The 27,246-nt window shown below is 40.9% G+C and overlaps 1 protein-coding gene across 1 annotated transcript in view; it reads left to right on the top strand.

The window, feature by feature from the left end:
• The first annotated feature begins 714 nt into the window (after positions 1-714).
• Positions 715-27,246, top strand: part of FBXL7 (F-box and leucine rich repeat protein 7) — a 172,582-nt gene continuing 146,050 nt past the window's right edge. Inside the window, exon 1 of the mRNA XM_058813027.1 lies at positions 715-1,218. Coding sequence (XP_058669010.1) covers positions 1,182-1,218 — 37 coding nt within the window. The 5' untranslated portion in view covers positions 715-1,181. The remainder of the gene's footprint in view (positions 1,219-27,246) is intronic.

The raw sequence follows: 27,246 nt of genomic DNA, 5'->3' as shown, positions 1-27,246 counted from the left end.
TTCAATGCGGCGGCAAAGGCCGGCAGTGACTCCCTGGAGCTGAGTGACTGCAGGAATACCATTTGCAAGGAGAAAACAGCTCGAACTCCGGAGCAGCCAGAGAGGACGAGAAGTAAGCGTCCCTGCTGCGCGGCTTCCTCCTACACAAGGAGATTTCTGTCAGCCCCCAGCTGGGTTGCACGGGGTCGGGGGTGCAGCGAAGGTGCCGAACGCAGAGCCCCTGTCCTGCCTTGGGAAGGACACCGGGGCAGGAAGGTGCCGAACGCAGAGCCCCTGTCCTGCCTTGGGAAGGACACCGGGGCAGGAAGGTGCCGAACGCAGAGCCCCTGTCCTGCCTTGGGAAGGACACCGGGGCAGGAAGGTGCCGGACGCAGAGACCCGAGCCCCTGTCCTGCCCTGGGGAGGACACCGGGACAGGGCAGCGCTGGCCGGGTCTCAGCCCGAAGCCCCCGCAGCCATCCCCGCCGGGCCGCTCTGGTGGGACAGCGGCCAGGGGAGCCCCGGCGCCGGGCGCTGTGTCTTTAAGGGCCGGGGCCGGCTCGGGGCTCCATCCTCCCTCCATCTCCATCCCCTCCCTCCCTCCCCGGCCCGGCCCGGCGGCGCTGGGCGCCGGGAGGAGGCGCCTGCCGCTAACAAAAGTCTGCGGCCGAGGCTCCCTTTCCTCCCGCCCCGGGCAACAAGTGGCTGGCGGCGGCCTCCCGGGGAAGGCGGCGGCAGCGGCACGGCTGCGAGGAGGAGGAGGAAGGCGGAGCGGCGCTGAAGCATCGGAGGAGCCGAGCGGCAGCCGCGAGGCGGCGGAGCCAGCGCCCGGAGGCCGTCCCGCCCGTCCTGCTTGTGGATTATAACTGAGCCACCTTCCTGGCCCGGACACCCCGGCTGGAAACCAGGGCGGGGTGGGCGCACCGATACATCGCATTTTTGATTCTTTCTCTTTTAAAGTTTGTTGTTGTTGTTGGGGTTTTTTGTTTGGTTGTTTTGTTTTGTTTTTGTGAGGTGGGGAAGGGAGGGTGTCGGCCACCGCCGAAGAAGCGGAGGAAGTTGCAGGGCTGCTTTGGACATGTCGCCGTGAACACTTTCGGAGGCGCTGCCCGGGGCTGCACTCGGTCCGAGCCGCGGCCGCCCCGCGGCAGAGATGCTGAGCGGCGGCGTGGGAAAGCGGCCACGAGCATGAAGGCGGCAGGATGGGCGCGAACAATGGCAAGCAGTACGGCAGCGAGGGTGAGCTGAGCTGGGGGGCGGCAGGAGCGCGCTGGGGGTCCTGCCGGCCGGGAGGGGTGACCGGGCGGGGGGCGCCGCGGCGGGGACCTCTCCTCCTCTTCCTCACCGGGACCGCTCCCGCCCCGACCCGCCACACTGTCTCCCGCTGCGCCCCTTAAAAACACCCTTTATTTTTATTATGTTTTTTATATTTCACTAAGTTTAAACTATGTAGTTTAAGTGCTGTCTCAGCTCATGATATCGAGGCAGCGGCACGGCTTGCTGTTCGAAGGCAGCTCGGGGGTTACGGAGAGTGTTAACTTCGCTAAAAAGTTGTAGAGCGCTCTTTGTAATCTTTTTTTACTCGTCTTTCTATCCCAGGATCCTTATATTATGCAGTATGCTATATGACTGCTTCCTGTCTGAACAGAAAGAAAAAAATTAACCCCGGCAAGGGCTGGGGGGAGAGTTAATGTTCTCCAGCTGTTATCCATAGATTGTACTCCTGCAATTTCGCTTCAGTGAAACTTTAGTGGGCTTGGTTTTAGATATACAGGGCCTGATTCGTTCTTGTGGAAACCTATTAGTCTCGCTGGAGCTGCATCAGGGATGAATTTCAGCTGCATTGCTTCTGGTGTGAAGGACTACTGGAACAGTCAGCTGGTGTCAGGCAAACCAATGGCAAGTACAGAAAGTTTGTCTTTCTGCCAGCTAGTTTTAAGCTTTCTTTAACTTCTAGCTGTCTTCTATATGAATTGCCCTCCAAGTATTTAGGCAACTCTGTAGGATGTATGCCTTCCCCTTGGCGTATTGGGCAACTGTATAGGATCACTGCCACCCCTTTTTTTGGTTGTTGAGGGTTTGTAGGCGGAGAGAGGAAGATGATCTTGTGGTCTGCTCCATTTTTTGGGAGTTCAGACAGCAACTGCCAAAGAATACACCTCTTGAATCCAAAATATGCATGGAGATTTTGTAAAGGAAAGGGGAAAGACGCCACTTCTAGAGCAGATTCTGCAGTTCCTTTCATTTATTGCCAAATGAGCTCTGCTGTTTGAAGAGTTGATGAAGTCAGATGCTTTAAGCTGAAGATATTCTTCCTGTCGTGGGGTTTCAATCAATTGATACCATCACTAGAAAAACTCCTGCATAAATAGGGTGAGCCTGGAAGTTGCAATCAAAGCCTCTTTGGATTCCTCCTGAAAGGGGAAATCTTAGTTTTTCACCAGAGTTGAAAGGGCCATCATTGATATTTCTGGTCATGCTGCTGGGAGGTGTTTACCTCAATGATTAGAAAGTGTGGATGCATGCCTGATCTTTCTTGTGAATTGAGAGGACTGAGTGCTTCAATAAATGTACAGTTTTTGGGGAGAGATGTGACTGACACAGAGTCTTTTGCAGCCCTCAGTGAAGGGGAGATTAACTGTTCCAGAAGTACTTGATAGGCACTTCTGTGAGGAAGAGGAGGATTAGTACTACCAGGGAGTTCTTAGTTCACGTCTCTCCTCCATTCAGAGTGGAGATTGGATCCTGGCAGTGCACACCACCTGTGGCAAATGAATCTTTGCAGTGTGGACCATTACCTGTCTTGCAAATTAGGTAGAATAGTGGCTTGAAGTTAAAATAGACTTAAAAATTCCCCAAGCCCCATGACCAGAACTACATCATTGATGTGCATCGTAGATCGTGTTTCCTGGTAACTCCCATGCATCGTCAGTTACTGAGGAACTTGGAGAAGCTCTCATACTAGTTTCGTTTCCCGAGTGATACAGAGGAGAGCAAATCTAAACCTGATAAAGGGAGGCTTTTTTTTTCCCCCTATTAACTACTGGGGCTTTTGGTGCCTTTGGCAAATGAACCACTTCATTGCTGTAAAAAGATACTTTTTAGTAGGATGTGATTATGCGCCCAGGTGGGTGAGGAAACAACATTTTCTTTAAAAGCAACCTGAATATCCATTTGGAAGCTCATTGAGTGGCATCTCAATGTTTTTAGCCTCAATCTCAACAGTTTTTAGCCCATTGGGCTTTGTAGGCTGATGCTGCACTATGCGATGTCATTTTAGGGGTGGAGAAAAGTACCTTTGTTAGCTGAGCTTCTTGAAGGCTGTTTTACCATTTGCTGCTTGCTGATATCTTACGTGGGATTTCAGGAAGACAACTTGAAATGATTTTTAAAATGGTTAGGTTTTTCCTCACAGCTCTCCTTCCTATCTGCTGTGGAACTGCAGAGCTTCATTAATTTGCCCAAATTGGTTCTCATCTCAGTGTTGAACAGATACATTGGGGCAAGAACAGCTCTTGCTCAAGATACCACTTCTAAAATAGAGAGCTTTTATGACCAGGAAATTGGGTGTTACATGGATTGCTACATTGTTACACTACCAGTAAGAAACTTTTTTTGAAATTGACATCTGTGCTGTGTATGCAATAATCTCAGGCAGCTAAGTGTTTGTGACTGATCACATAAACTACCCTGGACTGCCTTTATTTATCTGGTTGGCCAAGGCTTTATGGAATGTGATTTTATTGGGAGCTACAATTGTCATGTTAAGATGCACTGGACAGTTACATGTTGAGGATTCTAAGTCTGTATATAGAGTCTGGTGTATAATTGACAGTGCCTTTAAATGTGTTTGTTTTCCATTTATTTAATTTTCTAAGGCTAAAACTTGCTCTGAGTGAAGCTTACATGTAAATAAAGTTTCTTACCTGAAAAATCATGTAATGATTTTTGGGATATGAACACAATACTTACTTAAGAAATGATGATAAATTAATATAGAAACAAAACTTTGTTGACAGGAATTTACCTGTTTTTAAATGTAAAATATTAAATACAAGGTTAATTTTCTAGTTTTCATTTGAACTTTTTACAATAATTGTTATAAGGCATATTATTCCTTATAGGTAAACATATTCCTTTCAAGTAAACAATTCCTGGAAATTGTTTACCTGAAAAATATGGGGAGCTTGAGATTTCAGGCTTGTTGTAATATGTAGTAGATTCAGACTGAAGTGTTAAAGCTTGAGGTGAATCTTTCTGAGTGTGTTCCAGCAGTTGTGTTTGAACAGTGCTGCTGATGCTAATAGAACACTGGAGCAAGAAATCCACTTTATCATGGAGCAGAACTTGTAGGGCTTTTGCCTACACAGATAAACTGATGGAAATCATCAGTGACCTTAGCAAGAGTCAAGTTACTGCTGTCTTTCACTTTCTTGCCATGGGGATAAACCATTCTGTTTTCTCTCACTTATTTAGCTACTTGCTCAGTTTTTAAATAAGAGGGAGCCTTGTGTCTGATAGTGGACAGAGCAGCCTTTTGTTGTAGGAGCTGTCAAAAGTCAGATGTTCTGTTTAAGGACATGCCTTAAAATGTAATGCTGTTGCAGCTGACCAAACAAGACACTACTCATCATAACAGATAAGGGACTGAATTGAAGGATGTTGCCCTTTAACTATTGCCAAGTTGATGAGATACCTTGGCAGTGTTTCTGTAATGTTTCTGCCCAGAAAAACCTTCTGTGCTGGGCATGAGGCTGGGTGGGTGCTGACGGTCATGGGTAAAGTCCCAGCTGTTGGCATGGAGCCTTGGGAAAAAGTTAACTGGGTGCTGTTCCTCTTACTACCTGAGGCAACTTCTAATCCTCAAGGGAAGGACTTTAAAACTGCTCCTGTAGTACAAGGGGATTGGCTTTGTTATATGAGTTGGAGGAATAGTCTGTGTTATTACATATGAAAGGAAGCTGTGGCATTAAGGTGAAATTGCTGCTTTGCAAAATAACTTTTCAACATGTCTTCTTCACAAGTGACTTCTTCATTAAACTGAGACCAGTCAGATTTGAGAGGAGCTAAATAATGGTACAAAATGTTGACAATACCGATGTTCAGACCAGATGAAAGAATGTCTTTTTAACAACTCTTTTAACAACTGTCCAGAATCCTGCAGCTGTGGATAAAACTTTCTTTGAGCCTCTCCTGCAGTTTCTCCATCCATGAACTGGTCTAGAGAGGATTGGTGACAATGAGCTCCACTTGATCAGTTAAAATGTATCATGAAAGACTTGATATAACACAGGAGCCTTGTTCTGTAGAGAACAGAGGATGGCAGGGGAAAAGTAGATGAAACTGTGGGAGACATAGGTGAAACAGCACCTTAGACAAGGAAATCAACATCCTTTCTGAACCACAAGCCTTTTTGACTTTTTTTCTTTTTGAAATTTTTTCTTTTTGAATCTGAATATTTAATGTGGGAAGATTTTAATTCAAACTCTTTAGGAATAACTTTCACTCTGTTCTTAGTTTGAAAATGTTCCTTCTTCAGACTTTTATTTATGGTGTTTTCTATTCACAAACCTCTTGGAGGGAGAATTCCATGTTCTCCCAGTGTTCTGCTCAAGTAAGCACCAGCACAGAAATCTGCCTTTGTCATGAGATACAGTTGCTAGAAAGCACAGCATAGTTTCACAAAGTGTTAATTATGATGGGAGTCCTGGTATACAGTAGCTAAAACTTCCCAGGAATTGCCAGCACGTAGCACTGTGGAGAAATGGGTCAGTCTGTGTTCATTTTGGAGTAGGTTACCCTCTCAAATCTGTCCCTTCAGCTGGAAAACATGGTCAAGGTCTGCATTATAGAGCAGACCTTTTTCTTGAGGGTGCTGGACACTAACTCATTGTGAATGCTCCCTTTCATTTCGAAGTAGATCTCTGCTCATTCAGTGATGGCAGGTGTTCTGACACACCTGAGGCTGTGTATGGAAATCTTTTTCATCCAAAAGCTCTGACATTCATAGATTTTGCCATATGTTAGGATTTTTTTCTTCACAAAGTGTTGTTGGATTTACTTCACATGCAGTGCTTATGTCAGCTGTGAAAAACAGTGTACCATGGTAGTCTTGCACTCTTTTGTTTAAAGAGTTTGTTAAAGAGTTGAATCATAATCATTTACCAATTATTTATATTGGTGGTTAGAATCTGTAAAGCCTTGTGGGAAATTTTAATGAAGGTAAGGGGATGGGAAAGACAATAAAGTAGCTTTTACTGCATTATTTAATTACAAAATTGTGACAACCCCTGAGGTATCTTCCCTGTATACTGCATCTTCAGAAGCAAGGGCAGTTTTTCTTTCTGGTTGATTATTTTCTACCCCATGAGGTTCCCAGAGTCAAGTGAAGAGTCTCATCAAGTTGGGTGCTAAAAGGCTCCTAGGCTGTGCATTTTTTTTCCTCAGCTTGTTTTTATGTCTGAGTTGCATTTACACATTACTATTTGACCTGTTAAAAATGAAGTTTAATATATCGCACTGCTGTCTTTACTGTTCTGGTGGGGTTTGTTTGTTTTTTTAACCTTAACATCCATGTGACCACCCTAAACATTAAGGTGCTGCTTAATAGTGCTTTTGGTGTTGCACTTACTTATGTGATTGTATTCTGCTTTTTGGTACTTGTCCAGTGTTGGTTCTCCCATTTTTCTGTGGCTGAATTTCACTCACCTACCTTCAGAGAGATGAGACTTGCCTCTTAACAACAAAATTAAGACTAGAAGTATAGCAGTATTCCAAATGCCAGTCCTTCAAGCAGTGTTGTTTTTCTTAAAAGGGAATTTGCAGTCTGACAGTGGCCAACTGCTCTTAACCAAAACTAATCTTCAAAAATGCTGCTTATGATGTTCATTTTTTATGTAACTGTCAACTGAGCAATGCAAAATGATTGTGTGTATTTTGTGTTTACTCAGTTTGTCTCCAAAAAGTAAATTTGCTCTAAGCTCAGGGCTTATGTTGCATGTTGTTGTCTAGATTGCATGGCAGGGGCAGGAGGAGGGTCGGACACAGCACTTAAGGGAGCTGCTCTGCTGCTGTCAGTTTTTCATAAAGCAGAATTTTCTTTTCTAAAAAAAAGACTAGCCTGTGTGTAGTTCAAATATGTGTTTATGCACACTCACACAGCTACAGATTTGTGGGAGGTTTAGGCTTGTAAATGTTGCTAATTTTATCAATAGCTTTTTAGAAAGTAACTTAGTGACTAATATCCATGTTATTTCATAAATTGTTATTCTTTCATAAAATGCTTCTGGGACAAGGGAGGATCTCTTTTTTTTTTAATAGCTAGATATTAGCTAACTAACTATACTCTAGGGAGTTGTCTTTGACTTGGTTGTTAGCTTTGCATGGTGCAAGATTAACTGGACTCTCTTCTGTTTAATTAAAAAAAAAAAAAGTTAACTGGGTGACAGTCAGAGGCCTGAATGAACTTTGAAGCTGGGGATGCATGACATGGAAAGCTTCCAGCAGACCTGTCTCAGCTAAGATAGCAAAGGTAGTAGGAGTCCAGGACTTGCATATCCTTATCCTTCTTTTGCCCACTCCCCAAAGGCATGGAAGGAGACAAGACTGCTTTGGTAACTTTTGTAAACTGAATTTGAACACCCTTCTATCAAGCTGAACTTTATAAAACCCAAACTGAAGTGGATACTATATCATTCCTTGTGACGGGGGAAAAGAATAGAAATCAACATGTATTCAGAATTGGATGAACAGTTTTAAGTCTAAACCAAAATACTCCTAGGCAAACTTTGTTTTCTGGCAGTTTCAATCCTTTGGCCACTTCTGGATTCCTTACTTCTGTGAACAATTCCTAACTAGGAATTGGTTTGCTCCTTTCTGTGTCTTGTTTGTGTTAGAAAGTGATTGGCAGAAGGCAGTGGATGACATTTGAAGGCTGAAATGCACAAGTGGTTTATTTCTGCTCTTCATTTCATAGTTAGCTATGCCCTATTTTTTAATACAGGACATGTGCTTTGCTAAATTAGGACAACTATTTCATTAAGGAGTAGTGACCTTCAAAAGCTGAAAAACAGGTGGTGGGCTCCCAATAAAATCTGTTCCTTGTTGATGAGAAGAATAAATATGCAAGACTTTCTATGTGTAGAGATGTGCAGCTTGTGATGGGATAGACGAGCTGCAGGACCTTGTTATTCAAGTACCATTTAGGTTGAGAACTCGTAGTGTTGTACCTCATCTTGAGGGGGAAAAAGCTGTTAGTTCTGTCTGGTCATATCTCTCATTTTAATTCCAAATCTACTTGTGTCTTCTAGGACCAGCCTGGCATTGAGAGCAGGTTTGTGTGAGACCTCCTTAAAGGAGTTGAAGCATAAAGGAGGTGTTATCATCTTGGTGTTGTGCTTGAGTTGGCCATGTCTGAGCAGATATTTCAGGAAAGGGTTCCAACTTTGTGCCAAAATCCAAACTCAACAAAAGTAATTTTTTGGCAAAATAGGTCTCTTCACCCTATATACTTTTGTGATCTCTGCCTTAAGTAAATGGGGAAAAAAATTGTTGTATCTTGGGGATTTTTACCCTTGGAGTAAAGTGAGCAACAGGAAGCTCTTTTTCATGCCCATGTTTTGGATCAGGAAATTCCTGTCTGCAATACATAAATTTGTCAAATCAACATCTGAAATCATGTGGCACTTGTCTTTATGAGCAATTTGTGTACAAATGTGTTTAATAGTTGCAGTAATGCTATACTGAAGTCTTTTCAAGCAGCATTAGCTTGGAGGAAGATGTTTTAATCCTCTTTTCAGTGAATCTATTTTAAAAATTATCCTCCTCAATTTCCTTCTTTGCTCTTGTTAAAAGAAAACCAAATGAAATTTGCAGATGCTATTATAAAAGGAGCAATTATGAGGTTGGCTGTCTTTTTGTTTTTTGTTTGGTTGTTTTTTTAAGGAAAGAAAGAGGACTCTAAACCACTGGCATAACATCAATGATGGTTAACTAGGAAGAACCTCTTTTGATCAAAAGTCACACAACCTTGTTTCACAGTAAAAATAGAATTTGTGTCAAGTCTAGTTGTCACATGACAAGTGCAGTCTTGTCAGCTCATGGGGAGTCCAGAGTTTTATTGCTTGCATGACTGAATGCATAGTGGAGAAGCATGCCATCCATTTAAGGCTCAGATAGTATTTTGTTGCCAGATTGCACAAAATCCTCTTTCTGTGTAAATGGCTGCACAGAGAAGAAAAACTTGGAAATTTTTCTTAAATTGTGTAATAATTACTCAGGGTGAGTGTTTTGTTTAAATCCTGTCCTTGAGAGATAATAATGCTATTGTGGAAACAGCTGAAGACAAAGTGCACTTCTTTGAGAGGTTTTTGTGGTGCTTGTGGCTCCTGTCTTATTTTGTCTCTGGTGAAATGATGGCAATACTTGATCTTGTTCATCACTGGAGTGCAAGACAGCAAGGCCAACAGCTGGTCACCAACAGATGTACTCAACAGATGTTTTTGGGATTTTTCTATAGTACCCAGTAAAATGTATTTCTATTTCCAGTTTTTCATTTGCCTTTGACGTTTTATAAGGAAGCTGCTTGTGGCATCAACGGGGAATCATAGAGTAGTTTGGATTGGAAGAGACTTTTTTAATGTCATCTAGCTCAATCCCTCTGCAATGAGCTTCAGGTTGCTCACAGCACCTTCCAACCTGACCATTTATGTTTCCAGGGATGGGGTAACCACCAACCCATTCTACTGTTTTGCCATTGTCACTGTAAAATAAGTTTTCCTTATATCTAGTCTAAATATTTTGGTTTAAAACCAATACCCCTTGTGCTATCACAGCAGGCCTACTAGAAAGTCTGTCCCCATCTTATAAGCTCTCTTTAAGTATTGAAAGGTTGCAGTAAGGTCTGACAGGAGTCTTCTCCAGGCTGAACAGCCCCAGCTTTCTCAGCCTGTCCTCATAGAAGATGTGCTCCAGCACCCTGATCATTTTTGTGGTCTTCTTCTGGACTTGTTCCAACAGGTCCATGTCTTCCTGTGCTAAGGTCTCCTGAACTGGATGCAGTATTCCAAGTGTGGTCATGCATGAATTTTTTTAAAATAAGGTTGTGGAAACAATAAGCTATTGCTTTATTATGTGGTGAAAATTGTTGATGTACTATTACAAGTTGAGCTTTTAGAGTTTTTGAAACTTCAGGATATATTAAAAGAGGTGTAAGCAAAGCCTTGTAGCAGCAGGATTTCAATTCCAGTTAGCCATCAAGTTGAAGCTAACTGTATGCTCTTCTATGTCAAGAACATCTAGCAGCTGACCTTCCTCCTCAGATTCATGTATGCCTGTCCTCTTTTGTAGCCAACAAGCCTGGAGGTCCTCATCTATTTTTAGCATAGTTTCGGGACATGGGTGTTCTTACTCCAGAGCCTCTTGCTGTGGAATTTTTATGGTTTTGGTATACTAGACTGCTGGTGGGGTTCTGTACAGACAGTAAAATTACATTCCAGCCTTTTCCAATCAACTCTTGGCCATATTTTAATGTCTGTAGAGGCTGAAGTACACAAATCCAGAGATTGGAAGTGACACCTCTGGAGATCTCTAATCCAACCTGCTGCTCAAAATGAAGCCAAGTAGAGCAGGTTGCACAGAATATTGTGCCATCAGATTTCTTAGCACCTCCAAAGATGAAGATATTACAATGCCCATGAAGATATCACGATGTCCCTGAGCACTCTGTTCCAGTGCTCAGTCACCCGCAGATTTTAAAAGAAGAAAAAAATGCTTTAATGTTTAAATGGAAATGCTCATATATTTGTGACTATTGCCTCTTGTCTGTTCACTCTCTCTCACTGAGGAGATTGTGTTCTTTACTCCGCTTTCTCTCTTCTCCAGGTATTTATACACAATGATGAGATTTTGTCTGAATCCCTTCTTCTTCAGGGTAGAGCGTTCTAGCTTTCAGAGTATCTTTCTGCCTGGCCTATCTTTTTGCAGATTAGTCAGTTTTCAGTTTTGTCTCACTGTCCACTTAGCTAGACTTAGCTTCATCCATTTGTCTATGAAGGTGCTCTGGAAAACAAAAGTTGGGAAGCTTTGCTGAAGTCAGAATAAATCACTCATGTATTCCCCTAGTGCCAGTTGTTTCCTTATTGATGTCTGTCAGGTTGGGCAAGCATTACTTCCACTTAAAAATCCCTGATAATGTCTTCCCATCACCTTGGCTTGGAAATATTTTCCAGGAAGCTCTGTCACTTATCCTGGATTGAGGTGAGGCTGACCAGTGTGTGGCTCCCTATATTGTCCTCCAAGCTGTTCTAGAGACAGGGGCGTGTTTTGCTTTTGTCCAGTTCTCAGGAACCTCTCCTGATTGCCATGACCTTCCTGCAGTAATTGAGTGACCTTGCTGTGACATTGGCCAGATCACACAGCCATTGCCAGTGCACTCCATTAGGTCTCATGGATTTGTGTCTGTCCAGTTTGGTTCAATGTTCCCTAGCTCCATCTTCCTGTACTTCTCCTGGTTAGTTATGTTTAGAGAAGCTACTACTGGGCTTTCAGAAGCAATAGAGTTCAGCTGTAGCAAGTTCTGGCAAGCGTGAATGCTGTGTTGCAGTAGTTGAGTATCTCTAAACAGTACTCTGTAAACTTGTGTCTGGTTTTTCAGTTTTACCTTATATTATTAACGCTAAAAGTCTTCCTTTCTACTGGATAAAGAAACTCACACTTTCTCAATGACTGCATTTTCTCTTGGCAGAGAGCAGATGAAATAAGAAGAATACTCCCAAGAGTTGTGGTGGTAGAATCTGGCTCTGTTGGTTTTTTTTGTTGCGGTTTCTGGCAGCAGCAGTGGTCTGTGTTTTTCATAAAAGCTTCCTCCATGGAGTTTTCCTTGCTTCAGGAGGAACAGTTAGCCCAGGATAACATTTTTTGCTCTCCTAGATGATTAAGATTGCTACTTTAATTAATAAAGTTGTAGTAATAATGAATCACTTTTGCCATGTTCAAATTGATGTAGCCATGACTGGTAAAAATACTATTCTACTGGTGTAAAGGTTTGCTTCTTTCCTTGTATTCTAGGATTGAATCAAAGGTGAGTTAAATCCCCCATTTAAGTTATAGAAGGTTAATATTCAAGTTTAGAAGAAATGCCTTACTTTTCATATGTGAAATGATGAAATATGGTTGTCTTAAATTTCCTTCTGAGAGCAATCACTACCTGACAACGTGGGTAATTTTAATCCTCTAAAGTGCTAGTAGGTGCTTCTCATTTAAGAGAGTCTTTTATTTAAAACTAAAGTTATGTACAATACAATGTGTTTTGGGTGTTGCTATATCTGAAGCTACTTGGCAGTTGAATTTGCATTTTGATTTTAATCTACCTCTAGGGTAATTCACCTGTTAATGTTACCTATTCCTTGAACATTTGTTCTGTGTGGGAGAGGGGGTAACTTTCTAGAAAGGCAGAAGGTTCTGTGGTATCAGAACTATAGCCACAGTGCATGAATCAAATTGTTCCAATGTGAGACTTTAGGGGTGACTTTTTAAAATTGTTTTTCTTTCCATTTGTATGTATAGACTAGACAGCATAGTCCAGTCTAAAGTTTTCTTTGGCACTCAGGCAGGAGCAGAATATTTTGCTTATGTCTTCATTTCTCTTGGGAAATTATTGCTCTTTACTCCCCTGTGGGTGTACCTTTTGTTACCCTGTGTGGTTGTCTTTATGGAAAAACACAAATGCTTGTGGTGAGTATTTATTTCTCTTGCCAGGAAATAGTGGAACAAAGGTGAATGTGAGACTTCCTCTCCCTCAAACAATTACTAATTTTTCCTGCTTTAACTCTGGTTTTAAAAGGCTCCATGTGAGCGCCTTTCTTGTATCGAAGAAATAATTCAACTGTGAATTGGCTTACAGTTTATCGAGAGGTTGCTCGGAAACTGTGAATAAGGGGAAGGACTAGTTTCTGTTTGGTTGTCCAGGAATTTACTGTTTCAAAAATTGTTTTGATTTAATGGAGTAATTTGCTTCTCATAATGAAAGTCCATAGTATGGCAAGTTGTATTTGTCTCTGGAAGAGCTGAACTGTGATGACTGCCCAGCATCTTTATCATGGTACATGTTTTGATGTCAGGTAATGAAGTGAAATTGAGCACCCTTATCACTTACCTTTTTTTTTTTTGAGCACAGGATTTGGTAGCAGAAGTAGGACACAGTGAATGTTGCAGATCTGTTCCATTCTGGGTTTCCCGCTTTCATTTTGCCAAGTCTCATTTTCTGCTGAAAACAAATTCTTGCCCTTCTGTGGATAAGATCTCCTGCTGCCCTTTGCCTTGCCATCTCTGTCACTGAAGTGTAGGGTTTCTTCATTAAGTCCCTACTTGAGCAAAAACATTCCTAGAAAGTGAAGTTTAGCTTCCCCAGGATTAGAGTCTAAACCAGAACAAGTCTAGTCAGACACAGGAGCCTTTCACACAGCAGTTGGCTGTCAGTGGTTGTGTGGTTTGTGCCTTTTAAGCACCAATTAATCCTACCCATGTTTTCCTCAATTTTCTTCCTAACTGAGGTATCAGCACTTGGCTGAAAGGAGCGTGGTAGGTAGGACCACAGAGCCTGGACTTTTTGTTGATTGAGTCATACTGATAACAGCCTTGTTGCTCATGCTAGCCATCCATGGTTTTGAGAAAATGTAAGACAAATTGTGAAGGATTCTGTTGATTCAGGATGTATTTTCAAGCCAAGGTCAGGTCTTTAACTATGCACATGGGGGAAGAAGGATCGTCACACAATCTAGCCTTAACCCTGTAGATGCCAGCCAATGGGTGTGAAGTGTGAACAAAATTCCTGTAAAATCAACAGAACTTGTGTACAACTTTTTTTTTTGTAGACTTGACCACAGGTGGTTTAAGGAAAAAAAAACCCAAATACGTCAACTCAATTACATCTTCTAGAGTTTTGAGGCTTACAGCTGAAAGTACAAAGAGATGAAGCTGCAGTGGAAAGGTGTGTGTTTTTTTCCTGGGCCATACAAGTGATATTAATCAGATACCCAGTAGAAACTTGGCTAATAATTAAAAAAAAAAAGAATGAATACTCTAGGAATAATAAGCGAATCTGCATCACTAGTGAGTTATCTGGTGAACTAGATGTTCCTAGTGGTGTGTTTTTGCATGATAGAGAATGGTGGAAGAATAGTGAATTACATGCAGTATTCTCTGCTATTCTCTTCTAAAGCAATATCAAAATTGAGTTTACTTCAGTTTTGAGAAAACAACTTTCTCTTGTGTTGTACCTGAGCCTGTGTCCTTTGGAACAAGAGCTACTGCTATTTAAAAAGGGTTTTTTAAAATAAGGACTTAGTATTTTTTTAAGTCCTTCTTCATGATGAAGCCATGAAAAGTTTAAAAAAAATCATAATATGTTAATTCTTGTATGTTGGCTTTGCATTGTCTGCCAGAGAACTGAAGTCCTGTTTTAGTGATACCTGGACTGTACACAAGTAATAATACAGCTTTGCAGAAATCACAAATGAGAACAGAAATAGCTGAGCAAAAATATTCTTCAGGGAACTGGCCTTAATTTTAATTTTTGTACATATACTGGAAATGTTGTATAGTAATACCACACAGTGTTTTTAATACTTTGACCTTTTTATTTATTTGTGTAGTGTATCTTTAAAAAAATGGTATCTACAATTTCTCTGAGCCTCTAGTTCTTCTTAATATATGTGCTAGGGTAATGGAATTTCTAAAACTGTAAGCTCTAGAATTCCAATAAGAAGCCTCAAGGAGGTTTTCAATCTAGTTCCAGTGAAATCGCTTTGAAAAGTTAAGGCTAAGAATATGATTTTCAGTGTTGTGTAACCAGCAATGATTTTTGTGATCTAAAAAGGATAGCTTATTTCTGAAATATTTCATTTGAGGAATTGAACTGTGTCTTTATCTGAACATTGCAGTTTAAATTTAAAAAGTAACAAAAACAATGTTCTTTTGTGCTTTTAGAAATAGATGCAAAAAACTAAGCACAAGTAATGGAAGAATGAAGTTAAGGAGGTTGGAAACTAGACCACTGTATTTTCCTTGAGACTGTCTAGCCACATTAGTTAGCCAGGAAAGTCATTACATCCTGGCTATCTTCTGAAATGCATTAGCTGAGCCCTGATAATTCTGGTTGCCAGCAGACCAGAAATCAACTAATTGCATGTTTTATAAACAATTTACCATAACACTAATGCTTGGTGTCAATATATATTAATGTAGTGCATTGACCTGACCCAGTGAAATGGGACAGCCCTACCCTTCAGTAGGGCATAGCCCTCTGGAAATCTGGTGAATTAAAATTCTTTTATTGATATAATATGTTCTTAGTTTGCTGAGTACCAGCTGCAATAAGCTGGGTGTTCCCCTAGGATTGTTTGGTGGAATGTTCTGTGGTGGAGGAGACAGGGATGCTGCATCTCAGCAGTGGCAGAGTACCTGCTCTAAAGCGGAGCTGTGCAATCACAGCTTTGATGAACTTTAATAGATTTGTTGCTGTTGTCCATTCCATAAAGGGCTAACTTGGATTTTTCTCTTGTGCAATAGTTAAAAAGAAGTACAGTAGCTTGATATTATCTTTCCTGTTTGGCAATAGTCCAGGGCATCTCAAGGGCCTGGCACATCAGGTGATTGCCAAGGAAGTTGGAAAGAGTATCACTGATTTTTGGTTTTTTTTCCCTGAAGATTGACTCTTTACACTAGACATAAGAAAACTTCTCTGAAGAGATTGCATCAGTTGTGAAGAATAAATGGACAACTTTCCCTATCTTATGTTTTGTCACTGATTTGCCACTTAAACAAGGATTTATTCTGAAGGTTAATAGATTTATGATTTGGTAACACTGTATGGATAGATAACACCATTTAGATAACTGACACAAAGGTTTTCAAAAGTATTTTAAAGAGAGTTTGCCGGTTGAATTACTTCCTGTGCTATCTTGCTATCTAAACTAGTATGCCAGCTCTATGACCATGGTGGAAGCAATTAAGGATAAGTAAGAAAGATGCTACCATTGTTCCAGGTAGGGCTTTGAATGTTTGAATGAAGAATATATACAGATCAGGTAAGGAATCGATCTAGAAGCTGCCAGAGGAATTTGTTTGTAGTTTTGGGTCAAATCTGGTATTGCTCCTTCAGGAGCTGCCTCTTAAGTTGCTTCTCTGCAGCTATAAGCAAACTCCAGTCTAAGTTTAGTCTGGATTCACCTTAATATCTTCTGAGAGATGAGCATCAGTTGTCTCTGATACTCTGATCCTTATTAGATCCTTAGAGTCAGTAAGTCCAGTTGCCTGCTGCCCTCTTGTAAAGCCTGCCAGTATAGTTCCTTATAGCTCAGTAGCTCTATGCAAAGCCAGTAAAGCCTTGGGCATACTCCCACGTGCAGATGGTGGGGTGGTGGCAGCAGCTGCTGGACTCTGTGCAGCTCAGGTAGTACTTTTTGCTGTATTGGTGTCATTCAGACTGGTCAGAAGTTTTTAGCATCCTGAAGAATTTTCCATTACACTTCCTAATCACTTCTGAGTAAATTATGAAGTGAATAAGAGGTTATTCTTCCTTTGCTTAATGGCACGGCTGTCTCTTGAGGATTTCTGTTCTGCTGTATGGTTTTGAGGAGCAGTATGGGAGAGTGGGCACTGCAAGTGCTTGTGTTGTTTTGGAAGTGCTTCTTGGGATCCAGACAAAAAGTAATGTCTGGAATATTTCTGTTTATTGTCTGTGAGAGGCACAGGAAATGGGAAAGGCCAACTAAATTATAGCAGCCAGCAAACACTCCTCTGAAGCAAAGGAAAATTTAGGAGTGACAGAACTGGGCCTTGCTGCCCACTGGGTCTGTGTTGCACATTCCTCATAAATCTAGTGACAGAACTGGATCAAGGCTCCTTCATCCTAGAACAACAGAGAGGAAATGAAGTTAGAGTTTCAGCACTAGTTTATCAACTAGAAAAGGGAGAAACATTTACTTCTCTCACCCCAAATACCCATAATCTGTAGGTGAGTTCTCAAGAAGGTACCAGACCTGCAGGAAAGCTTGTAGGCAGAATTTTCTCCACTTTCACTTAGAATAAATGGTCATTATTTGGTCATAATTTTCTTTTGCTAGTTAGAGTTGCAGATGAAAGTGGAGAGTGCTAAAGACAGATATTCTAAGTGAGGAAATTACTGTAAAATACTGGATAATCCTGTACTATTCCAACTAATTTCCAACTTCTCCTGTGTTGCTGTAAAGATAAGTAACCTACCAAGTTTGCAAGTCCTCTCACCTCAAGGCAAAGATGTTTTCATTTTCAGCCTTCTCTTTTCTTGCAGCCTAAACTGTCCAATTTTTAGCTTAAACAGATCTGTGAAAAAAAATTAAATTCGGGCATTTGGCCACAGTAAACAAACAAGAATTGCTGTTTCTTTGAATGTTTAATAGCAGTAAGATAAATTGTTCCAAAGTACTTTATGCCTCATTCATAGCAAAGATCTACCTTTATCTTAAAATATTGTTTGCACATGTAATGAAAAAATGCTATTTAGACTTGAACATCTTTATTTTTGGTTTATCTAAACTTAAATGGTCATTGATTCCTTGGGATTCATTGTCATGCTTTCTGCTAACCCAGGATGTGTCCTTGACCTGTGAGAATGTGCTGCTGTGGGGCTGCTTGCCTTTCTTTGTGCCGTGGCAATTGAAGTTTTGTCCTTCAGAGCAGTACTTTTTTTGTATGGGTTCTCATTGGAAAGGGACTATTCATGTTGTGCTGTTGTATTTGTCATGGAGTTAAATCCTAACCCTTTGCTTTTCTCCTAAGAAATGTTGTGCATTGTTTGTGTAGGTAATGATCATCTGGCCAGGCTGACAACCCAAGGGTTTGTGCAGTATTTCTGTGTCCCTGCCATGATTTAAATTAAAATCTCTGTGGCAGCTATCAGCAGTGGCAGAAGTAGGAATCAGAAGAAAAGGGCTGTGTGGGCAAGACTGCTTTCTCTGAAGACACTCCTGGGAGAGCCTTTGTGTAGAACCTTAAATACATGAACTGGCTGAAGTGAGACCCCAGTAGCCTGGTGAACCTTCATGGCTTATGAGCAAAGAATAGCTTAATGGAATCATGTCAAGAGGTAAAAGACAGAACCTGCAAGCTAAAATTGTACATTCTAGAAGTGTGACTGGTATCTGAAGCAAGAATAAGAGATAAGTGGGTGCTCTTTTCTTGTTAGGTCTTCATTGCTCCTTATTTGAAATACTACAATTCTCTTGACTACAGTTGTCAGTAGAAGTGAAAAGCTGCAGTCATATTTTGTGTTAGAAATGAAATCCTGCAAATTGTTATCATTCATCACTATAGTTTAGTTAAAAACATTTGTTTCTGACACCTTGTGGTTGAGCCTTAGAGCAGCAGCAATATGGGAAGTTTCATTAAGAGAGAATTTTTTCCTTGCTGTTTAGTCACAGAATGGCCTGGATTGGAAGGGGCCTTAAAGATCATCTAGTTCCAACCCCACTGCCATGGACATGGACACCCTTTGCTCACCAGATTGCTCACACCTCCATCCAACCTGTCTTTGAACACTTCTAGGGATGGGGCACCCACAGCTTCTCTGGGCAGCCTCACCACCCACACAAGAATATCTTGCTAATATCTAACCTAAACTTGCTCTCAGTCTGAAACTATTCACCCCTGTCCTGTTACTACCTGCCTTTGTAAAAAGCCCTCTCCATTTTTCTTGGGAGCTCCCTTCAGGCACTGAAAGGCCACACCTAGGTCACCCCAAAGCCTTCTCTTTCCCAATCTTAACAAACCCTACTCTCTTAGCCTTTTGATTTGATGGGTGGGCTGTTAGAAAGATGGAGCTGCTTTTCTAGCCCCGTTCCAGTAGTGCAGCCTTGCTGAGTGACAATGTATTAACCTACTTGTGTGATCTGCTCCTCTCATAATGACAAAATTAATCGAAGCTCCATGAATTTGCAGTGAACTATGAAAGTGAACTGAATTGGCAGTGAACTATTCTAGGCTTCTGGAATTGGAGTTTTTGTCACATGTATAGTACATCTCTAACTATTGGGTTTACAGACCATAAGAAATAAAGCTGCATTTTTTCCAAGCTTTTTATTTTTCCTGCATAAGCATTTTTATTATTCATCTGTTTTTAATAGCTCTCAATAAGGGATGGGTTTTATATTTACAGTAAAAGCTTTGAAGCATATCATTGTTTGAGTTCATCTTACCCTGAAATAGCTTATTCTGAAATACTTTGTTTGTATCACCCTGTACTGTAGCTCCAAGCCCTGACTTGGACTTGGTGGGTCCAACTGGGACAACTCTCACTGAGAATGATGGTGAGTCTAAGCATCTGTTTGCTTTTAGAAAGTATCCTTTTTCTTCTGGAAGTCTCTATTTCAGTACAATGAGACTACCTTTTAGACAGAGGGTGAACCCAGAGGGAAAGCCAATCTGCCTGCTGGGTACAGCTGTAAGCCCCCATAGTTTAAGTTCCCCAGAGGAAAGGGCATCTTCAAATTTAGTCTGTAATAGTTCCCTTGATCAGGTAAGATACCATTGGAGAATCCTTTTGTTGCTAATTTAATTGTCTAAACTGTGACCCTCATCCGTGTAGAAGCTTTGCACAGGAAGAAATTCCATTGCTAATGGACACTGCTTCTTCAGCAAATTTCTAAAGTTGGTCTGGTCTGTGAATTTCAAATAACTTGTGGAGAATTCCTTTATGGACTTGAAGCTATTCCAGGGGTTTGAAAAAAGAATAGAATTGTGGTGTCTGTTTCTTCCTTTGTAAGGATAGAAGACAGGCAAATGGACACATTTACTGTCTGTGATTATTGGCAGAATCCTGCAAAAAGCAGATTTTGTAGCTTGACAACAGCTGTGACTCAAAGCTGCCTAACTTGCTTGTCTCTGTTTGTAATTATCTAATCCTGCTTAGGCTTTTTTTTCCTGAATACTGGTTTTTGTATAGTGAGCATTTCCTGCAGACTGAGGGCCTTTTGCATCACAAGGTATGATGCTTCAGGTCTAAACAAATATGTGGTATTAGTGGCTTGATTTCTTCAGACTTGTTCTTTAGGTTGTATTTCTCTTAAAGCCTAATAAGGACTGTTGCTGTCTTTTGGTCTATGCTCTTAAAAGAAGAACGCTAAGTAACTAAATATTTTAGTTTCTTTACTAAAAGTTGAATATTGTCAGCATCTGCCACTCTTTGTCAAGAATTCTTGATATCATCTTGTTTGTTTGTGTTTGTGTCTCCTGGCATTAACAGGTTCTGATAGCTGGATGTCAGATACACACAGGCAATATGGCTCTGCTTCCCATGTCAGGGAATCTGCTGGATGCTCTGGATTAAATGGAGCAACTTGGACTTAGAAACACTGACTGTTCATCTTAAGTTGGCAAACAACTCTAAAAGGTGATTCAAATGGGGGGAAACTTGTTCAGGGTTGGCAGAGAGGAAATGCAATGAATTTTAGGTATACTATTGATCTTGTAATTCTGGAAATACAGAAGCAATCCAACTACTTTTAAATTAAATGCCATGTCTTTATTAAAAGCTAAAGTACTTGCATAACTTATCTGTTACTGATTGATTCATATAGAAAATAAAGTTTTAATAAAAGGTGTTATGAGAATTGCCAGGGTTAGTTCCAAAAAGTAATAGTGAGATGTGGTTCTCGCTTCATATATAAATCCAGAATTGTTAAGAAACAATTAGAGGAGTGACTGAGGTCACTTAGTTTGTTCACCATGGAGGAGCTTAAGGAGGATCTCATTGCAGTTACAACTTTCTCATGAGGGAAAGAGAATGGGCAGACACTGATCTCTTCTCTATGCTGGCCAGTGACAGGATCCAAGGGAATGGCCTGAAGTTGTGTCAGGGGAGGTGTAGGTTGGATATCAGGAAAAGGTTCTTCACCCAGAGGGTGTTTGGGCACTGGAGCAGTTCTCCAGGGAGGTGGTCACAGCACCAACCCTGACAGAGTTCAAGAAGCATTTGGACAATAGTCAAGCACATGGTGTGATTCTTGGGGGTCTTGTGCCGGGCCAGGAGATAGACTGATGATCCTTATGGGTCCCTTTCAAACTAGGATATTCTGTGATTCTATAGAACATGGAAAATGACAGCCTAAAGGTGTAGCGGTGTGGCTAGGTCTTCAGAACTTTTTTCAAGCATGCATTCAGACTTCCTGCCATGAGAAAAACAAGGTAAATATTCTGCTAGTGTTAAAAGCAAAACATATAACATTTTGTTTTGTTTTCTGCTTAGTTATGGCTTCTGGTAGAGGGGCCTTGCTTGGAGGCTTGCTTTTGTAATGAGTTTTCTGTTTCTGTTGATGTTCTTGTCCAAGTCATCTACAGCAGGCACAGGACCCAGAAGCTTAAGCAGTCTCTCTAGGTATTTTAAGACTTCTGCTATTCAAGTTGACAGCAGTCTGTGTCCAGTCCTGATAGTAATTTGTTGTCATTGCTAGGGATTTGCTTATGCAGTTGTGCAACTGACCAACACAGCAAATGTTATTTATTTATCATGGTTGTTTCTTTTTTTAATACGTTTTTTCCTCCAGGTGGCCAGGAAGGCCAATGGCACCCTGGCCTGTGTCATTAATAGAGTGGCCAGCCAGACAGGGCAGTGATTGTCCACCCCCCCAGCACTGGTGAGGGCACACCTTGAATCAAGTTTTGGGACCCTCACAACAAGAAAGACATTGAGATGCTGGAGGGGGTCCAGAGAAGGGAAACAGCTCGTGAAAGGAGCACAAGTCTTATCAGGAGCAGCTGTGGGAGCTGGGGTTGTTTAGTCTCAAGAAAAGCAGGCTCAAGGGGGGACCTTACTACTCTTTACAACTGCTTGAAAGGATGGTGGAGTAAGGTGAGTGGTCTCTTCTCCCAGGTAACAAGTGATAGAATGACCTCAAGTTGTGCCAGAGGTAGTTTATATTGGATATTAGGCAAAATTTCTTCACAGAAAGAAATCTCAAGCCATGGAATAGGATACCTAGGGAAGTGGTTGAGTCTTCATCTCTGCAGATATTTAAAAGATGTGTAGATGTTGCACTTGGGGATATGGTTTAGTACTAGGCTTGGCAGTGTGAGGTTCATGGTTGGAGCTGATAATCTTAAAGGTCTTTTCCAATTTCTAAATGATTGTATGTTTTTGTGGTGATATGAATAACTACATGGACCCCAGTATTTACAAATACAATGAAAGAGCTGCAACTTAGGAGTGTGTTTTTCTAAAGGCAGTCAGAACAGTTACAGAGAACACACAGCATTAATTGTAACACTTTTCATTTCTGTGAGTGTGTCTTTGGGTAGCTTTTGATTTCTGGGCTCCTAGGGATATGTAGACTGTAAAGTGTTAGTAATACTAATTCTCACTATAATTTCCATACAGTAACCCAATTAAAAAGGTCTAGTTAAAAGATGCTATCCTTTAAAGAAAATATTTAACCTTTGAAATGAAAGAAATATAACCTTTGAAATGAAAGAAATATAAGCATATATATTCTTAATGTTAAAAATAAAATCTGGCATTGGGATGCAGACAGTCAGTGTGACTGGTTCTGAGTGACTTAGTAAGCCAGCTGGGGAATGTGTGACATTAAGCATACTGTAATCCATTCCGAAGTCAGATTGTAGTTAGAACTTTCCATGGTTCTTTAAGAATTCTGACTCAGCTGTAAGTACACATCAAAAGATTATAGCTGGTAGCCAAACAATGCAGATCATTCATTAGAACATGCGTAGTTAAATAATTTTTTGATGGAAGGAGATTGAGAGGAGGAACTTTGTGAGATGAGATCTGACACCCCTGCCTTGCTGGCCCTAAGTGGTGTAGGTTTTTGTATAAGCAAGTGTGGTTCTTTGCTCAGTTCAGGTGTTTCCTGTCTTGCCTGACACAGTACTTTCCTCTACTCTATGTGTAGCAGGTTAGCAGTGGTCTTTGGTAAACACACTTTCCAGAAGCCTCATCCAAAATGTGATGTACAGAAGTGTTTGCTGAAGGTCATCAGGGCCTTTGCCTCTTGCTTAGGTAGAATGGAAATTCTGATGACCCAGGGATATATTAGTTGTGACAATAGTAATTGCATTCATAATATATACCAGTTTCCAAGGTGTTTTCAGTTCAGCTATGTTTTGAAATCATTACAGTCGTATGAATTCTGGCGGCCTGGAGGTAGTAGGATTTTTGTGGAGAATTTTAGCATCTACTTGTTAAAAATGTCTGTCTCTTCAGAGTTTCGTCAGAGTTAAAATGACTACACATATAAGGACTTAAAATCTGGTGTGTCACATCAGATTAAACTTGAAATTTAGTGTTTGCTACCATGTTTTAGAAAATTATATCCTTGTCATGAGAACAACTCATGCTGCAGATATTGTATACAGTAGAGAAACTTTTAAAAGCTTCCGAATTCCCATAAACTTTTGTTTGAGCATGCTTGACAGTCCAACCTCACATCTTCCCTATAATGTGCTTTGGCAATTGCTCAATTTAATGGGTTCTCATGGCCAAGCATACAGAGTTTTTGATATATTTGAGGCTCTACAGGGCTTGTATACTATGACCAGGTATTAGTAAAAATGTGGGTTAGCTTTAAGGCAAGTAGCCTGAATTTCATAGCATTTCAATTATTTTAGCTGCAGGTGTTATTGCTATTATTGGTTTGTCAGCTTTCTTTTAGTTGTTGGAATTTGTTTGGGTTTTTGTTTTTGGTTTTTTTGGGGAATGATTAGCTTTCAATTTTTACGTGAGGAAATATAAATCTTAGTTGGCCAACTTCAAGTTCGAGTCCATTTTTATGGGGTTGGACAAGAAATCAGTCCTTGTGTTCTTGGTCTTGGTGGTAGCTGTTCTATTTTTTTAAATAAATTTTTAAAGGGAGAGGAGACCTTTGAAAATGGATTTGTCATATGTTTGGTGTCTTACTTTTGTCTCCAAATACTATCAAAGAAAGGTTAATATTAGACAGTTCACAGACAAGAAGCTGTAAGGTTTTGTGATGCTTGTGGTGATAGTTACCATTATGTTGAACATGATGCTGCTGGGTTAGGTTTGCAAACTTTCTCAAGCTGAATTTTGGTGTAAAACTGTATCAAAACAAAGCATACATCAGTTTTAGTTCTGTATCAAAACCAAGCATACATCAGTTTTAGTTCCTTAATAAAAGGCAACTCTGCCTTGTGTTGTTTTTTAATGCTTTAGAAAACAATTACTTCTTTCAGAGGGCAGTGTCTTCTGCTGTACGGTGCCTGCAGGCTCACTGCAGCTCTTGGCTGCCTCACCTCCTTTTCCCCTACTGCCAGTAGTCCTGGCAAACCTGTCTCCTGAAATGAGATGTCTTTGGGTGAACAAAACTTTGGTTGATGTGAAGAGCACATAGTGAGGTGTTTTCAAGAGGGAATTGCAACAATGGTGATGTTCCTGATGGTGTTTCCTCATAGACCTGTCTTGTCTAACATTTTCATTATTGACTTTGAACTAGATGAGGCAGCAATGTGTGTAATGATGGGAAACGTCCTTACTGCAAAAGGACCATAACAGAGTATGTTGACAGAACTTTGTGAGGTGGTAAAAGGAGAAATGGCATGAGCTCACTGGTGCAAAATACTGAGTAGTGCAGGAAAGAGATCATGACAGTAAAACTTTTATTAGGCATCTCATTGATTGGAGGCAGCTGAGGAGAAGGGATCAAGAGTATGTTGCTAAACAGGCCATGGATTGTCAGCATGGCATAGCATGGAGATGGGAAAGTATTTGCAATGAAAGAATACTAGAACCTGTATAAAAGATCCTATTTAGAGGGCCAGAATGGCAATATTGATCTAAACCAAAAAATCTGTAGGAAATTGCCACTAGAATGCTTGGACAAATTGGTAATGGTATCTTACACATTAGGCTACCTTTAAAGCTGTTGTGTTCAGGGCTGTGAAACTCGGATTGGGTCTTGTTTCCCAGAGGTAGAACAGATGTTCTGGGTGGATGTGCTTGCTATGTGCTTCTGGGGAGTAGTCCTTGGTTCCTTTTCAAATGTTCAGACTGTTACAAATCCCTGATAGATTAAAAAAAATGAAAAATGACTGAAACTAGAAGTTAGAATGTTTGATCCCATGAATATAGTTTTAAAACTGTCTTTTGGACCTGGCAGCCGAGGTGGAGATTCTATTTTAAAGTAAGAGTTCTTCAAACTGTTAAAATGGTCAAACTGTTAAAGGTCAAACTGTTAAATGGCCTTTCTCTGTACATCAGGAAAAAGTTACTCTCTAGGTAAAAGTGACCATCGTGCTTGCTATTTTTTTAATCTTCCTGTTGGGCCTTATGTTTTTAAGTGTCTGGGGAAATGTGGTGGCATGGCTACTCTGTGGACTTTTCTTCATGGGAGAAAGCAATTAGGAAGAATCCCAATCATCTTTTCCTAATATTGGCTATACAGCTTTTATGTGCCTGAATTCAGTCTACTATGGTTTTCACTGCTCTTGGAAAATGTGAGTGGTTTTTGTACTCCTGGGTGTAGACCACCCCATTTAGCCTGATTTTAGGCATCTGGTGCTGTGAGATGTTGTATTCCTGGTAGATGGGGAGTGCTTACAGAGTAGGCACTGGGCCATAGGGGAAGTGCTGCTATGAAGCACATCGTCAGGCCTCTGTGTCTCTTTGTCTGCTCTGCTGTGAGCTTTGCTTCAAAAAACGGCTGTTTAATTAAATGCCAGGACTCTTGCCAAATTCCAGCATGATGTAATTAAAACATTCCCCACAGGCAAGCTCTGACCAGGCATTCAGTGTGGATCAGAAACCTGATGCACCCTGGGGATCACACTCTCCGGAGGGTATTCTTCCAGTTTGAACAGAGACTAAAAGGGGATGAACAGATGGGGAGCAAGCAGGCTCATCTGCAGAACTGTAAGGTTTTCAGTGAGCTGCATCTTTTCCTCCTGCCTGTGCAGAAGGAGCAAGTAGCCACTTTCAAGCACAGCTCAGTCATCCATCAGTTACTGATACTTGTGTGGGTTTTTACAATGTTATGAAAGTTTGTCTAATTCAGTGCACTGTATCAGTACAGACTTGTTGGATGAAGAGTGACATGACCACCTACTTCATCCCCTGATTTTTACAACTTTTTAAAAAGAATAAATCATTGTGGAAGATCGTGTGTGTCATGACCCTGCATTCCTTTGCAGGGATCCTGTTATATGTCACTTGGCAGTTTGTTTTACCCACTGTGGTGGGTACGTGATCAACTTGAAGAGTTTTTATTCTCTGCTGTTTTTTTTCAGTGAAAATTAGAATATTAACTGCTTGCTCTTGCCAGGAATAGGAGAAACGGCTTTCCCTGCAGACTTCCAGAACTGAAGTGTTGGTTGTTCATGCTGCTGGACTGCAGCAATAGAATAAAATTCCAGTCCTCCAGGGCTTATCTTCTTTATTGGAAGAGTCAGACAGAAAAGCAGATTTGAGGAAACAACTAGTATTTAATACTAGTTGTCTTGATGGATATTTGCCTACCTACCACTAGACTGCTTAAATCATGGAGAGCTTCATCTGAGAGACTAAAAGAGGGCAGTAAACTTAGAGATTTCATGAACTTGAAAAGTACCTTGGGAATGTGCCTGTGGATGTTGCTGGGGAGTAGATGGAATGGAAGGCTCTGAAGGAAGATCTGTTTGGCTGTTTTGTTTTTAGTTGGTGGGACAGGATATGGTAAATAGTGAATAAATCTCAAGCCAACAGTACCTCCCTTATGTCAGGTACTGCCTGTGGGTAGTTTTTGTTGTCTTGATTTTTAAAGGTGTTGTTTATCAGTGGTGCCTGTTCTGGAAAGGGGGACAGTGAAAGTATTAAGAAAGGTTATTCTGCACTGTTGCAAGCTAGTGGAGTGGGATGATGACAACTGAGGCTGAGATTTATCCCTTTGAAATAGAGATAGTCTTACATAGTGAAAGGTCACCATGGGGACAGATCAAGCTTTATGCGATTTGTTTCCTCTAAGAAAATAGTTCCTTTTCAAACAGGTATTTACTAATGGTTAGTACATGCTTTTAAAGGTAAGAGAAAGCACACCTCTCCTTTTTGAGAGGTGTGGTTTTCTTCAGAGTGAGATGTGGTGCCAAAAAGGCATCTGCTGTTGGGCACTGTCAGCGGAGCTCTGAGATGGATCAGCCTTTCTGTCTGACCTAGACGTGCTCAATATCCATCTCTTCCTTTGTGTGCCAAAACCACTTTGGCAAACGTTCTTCCATAGTTATGTATATTTT

The sequence above is a fragment of the Ammospiza caudacuta genome, chromosome 1 (assembly GCF_027887145.1).
Source record: "Ammospiza caudacuta isolate bAmmCau1 chromosome 1, bAmmCau1.pri, whole genome shotgun sequence".
In the NCBI taxonomy this organism is placed as follows: domain Eukaryota; kingdom Metazoa; phylum Chordata; class Aves; order Passeriformes; family Passerellidae; genus Ammospiza; species Ammospiza caudacuta.
This window is presented reverse-complemented; position numbering and strand designations above follow the sequence as displayed.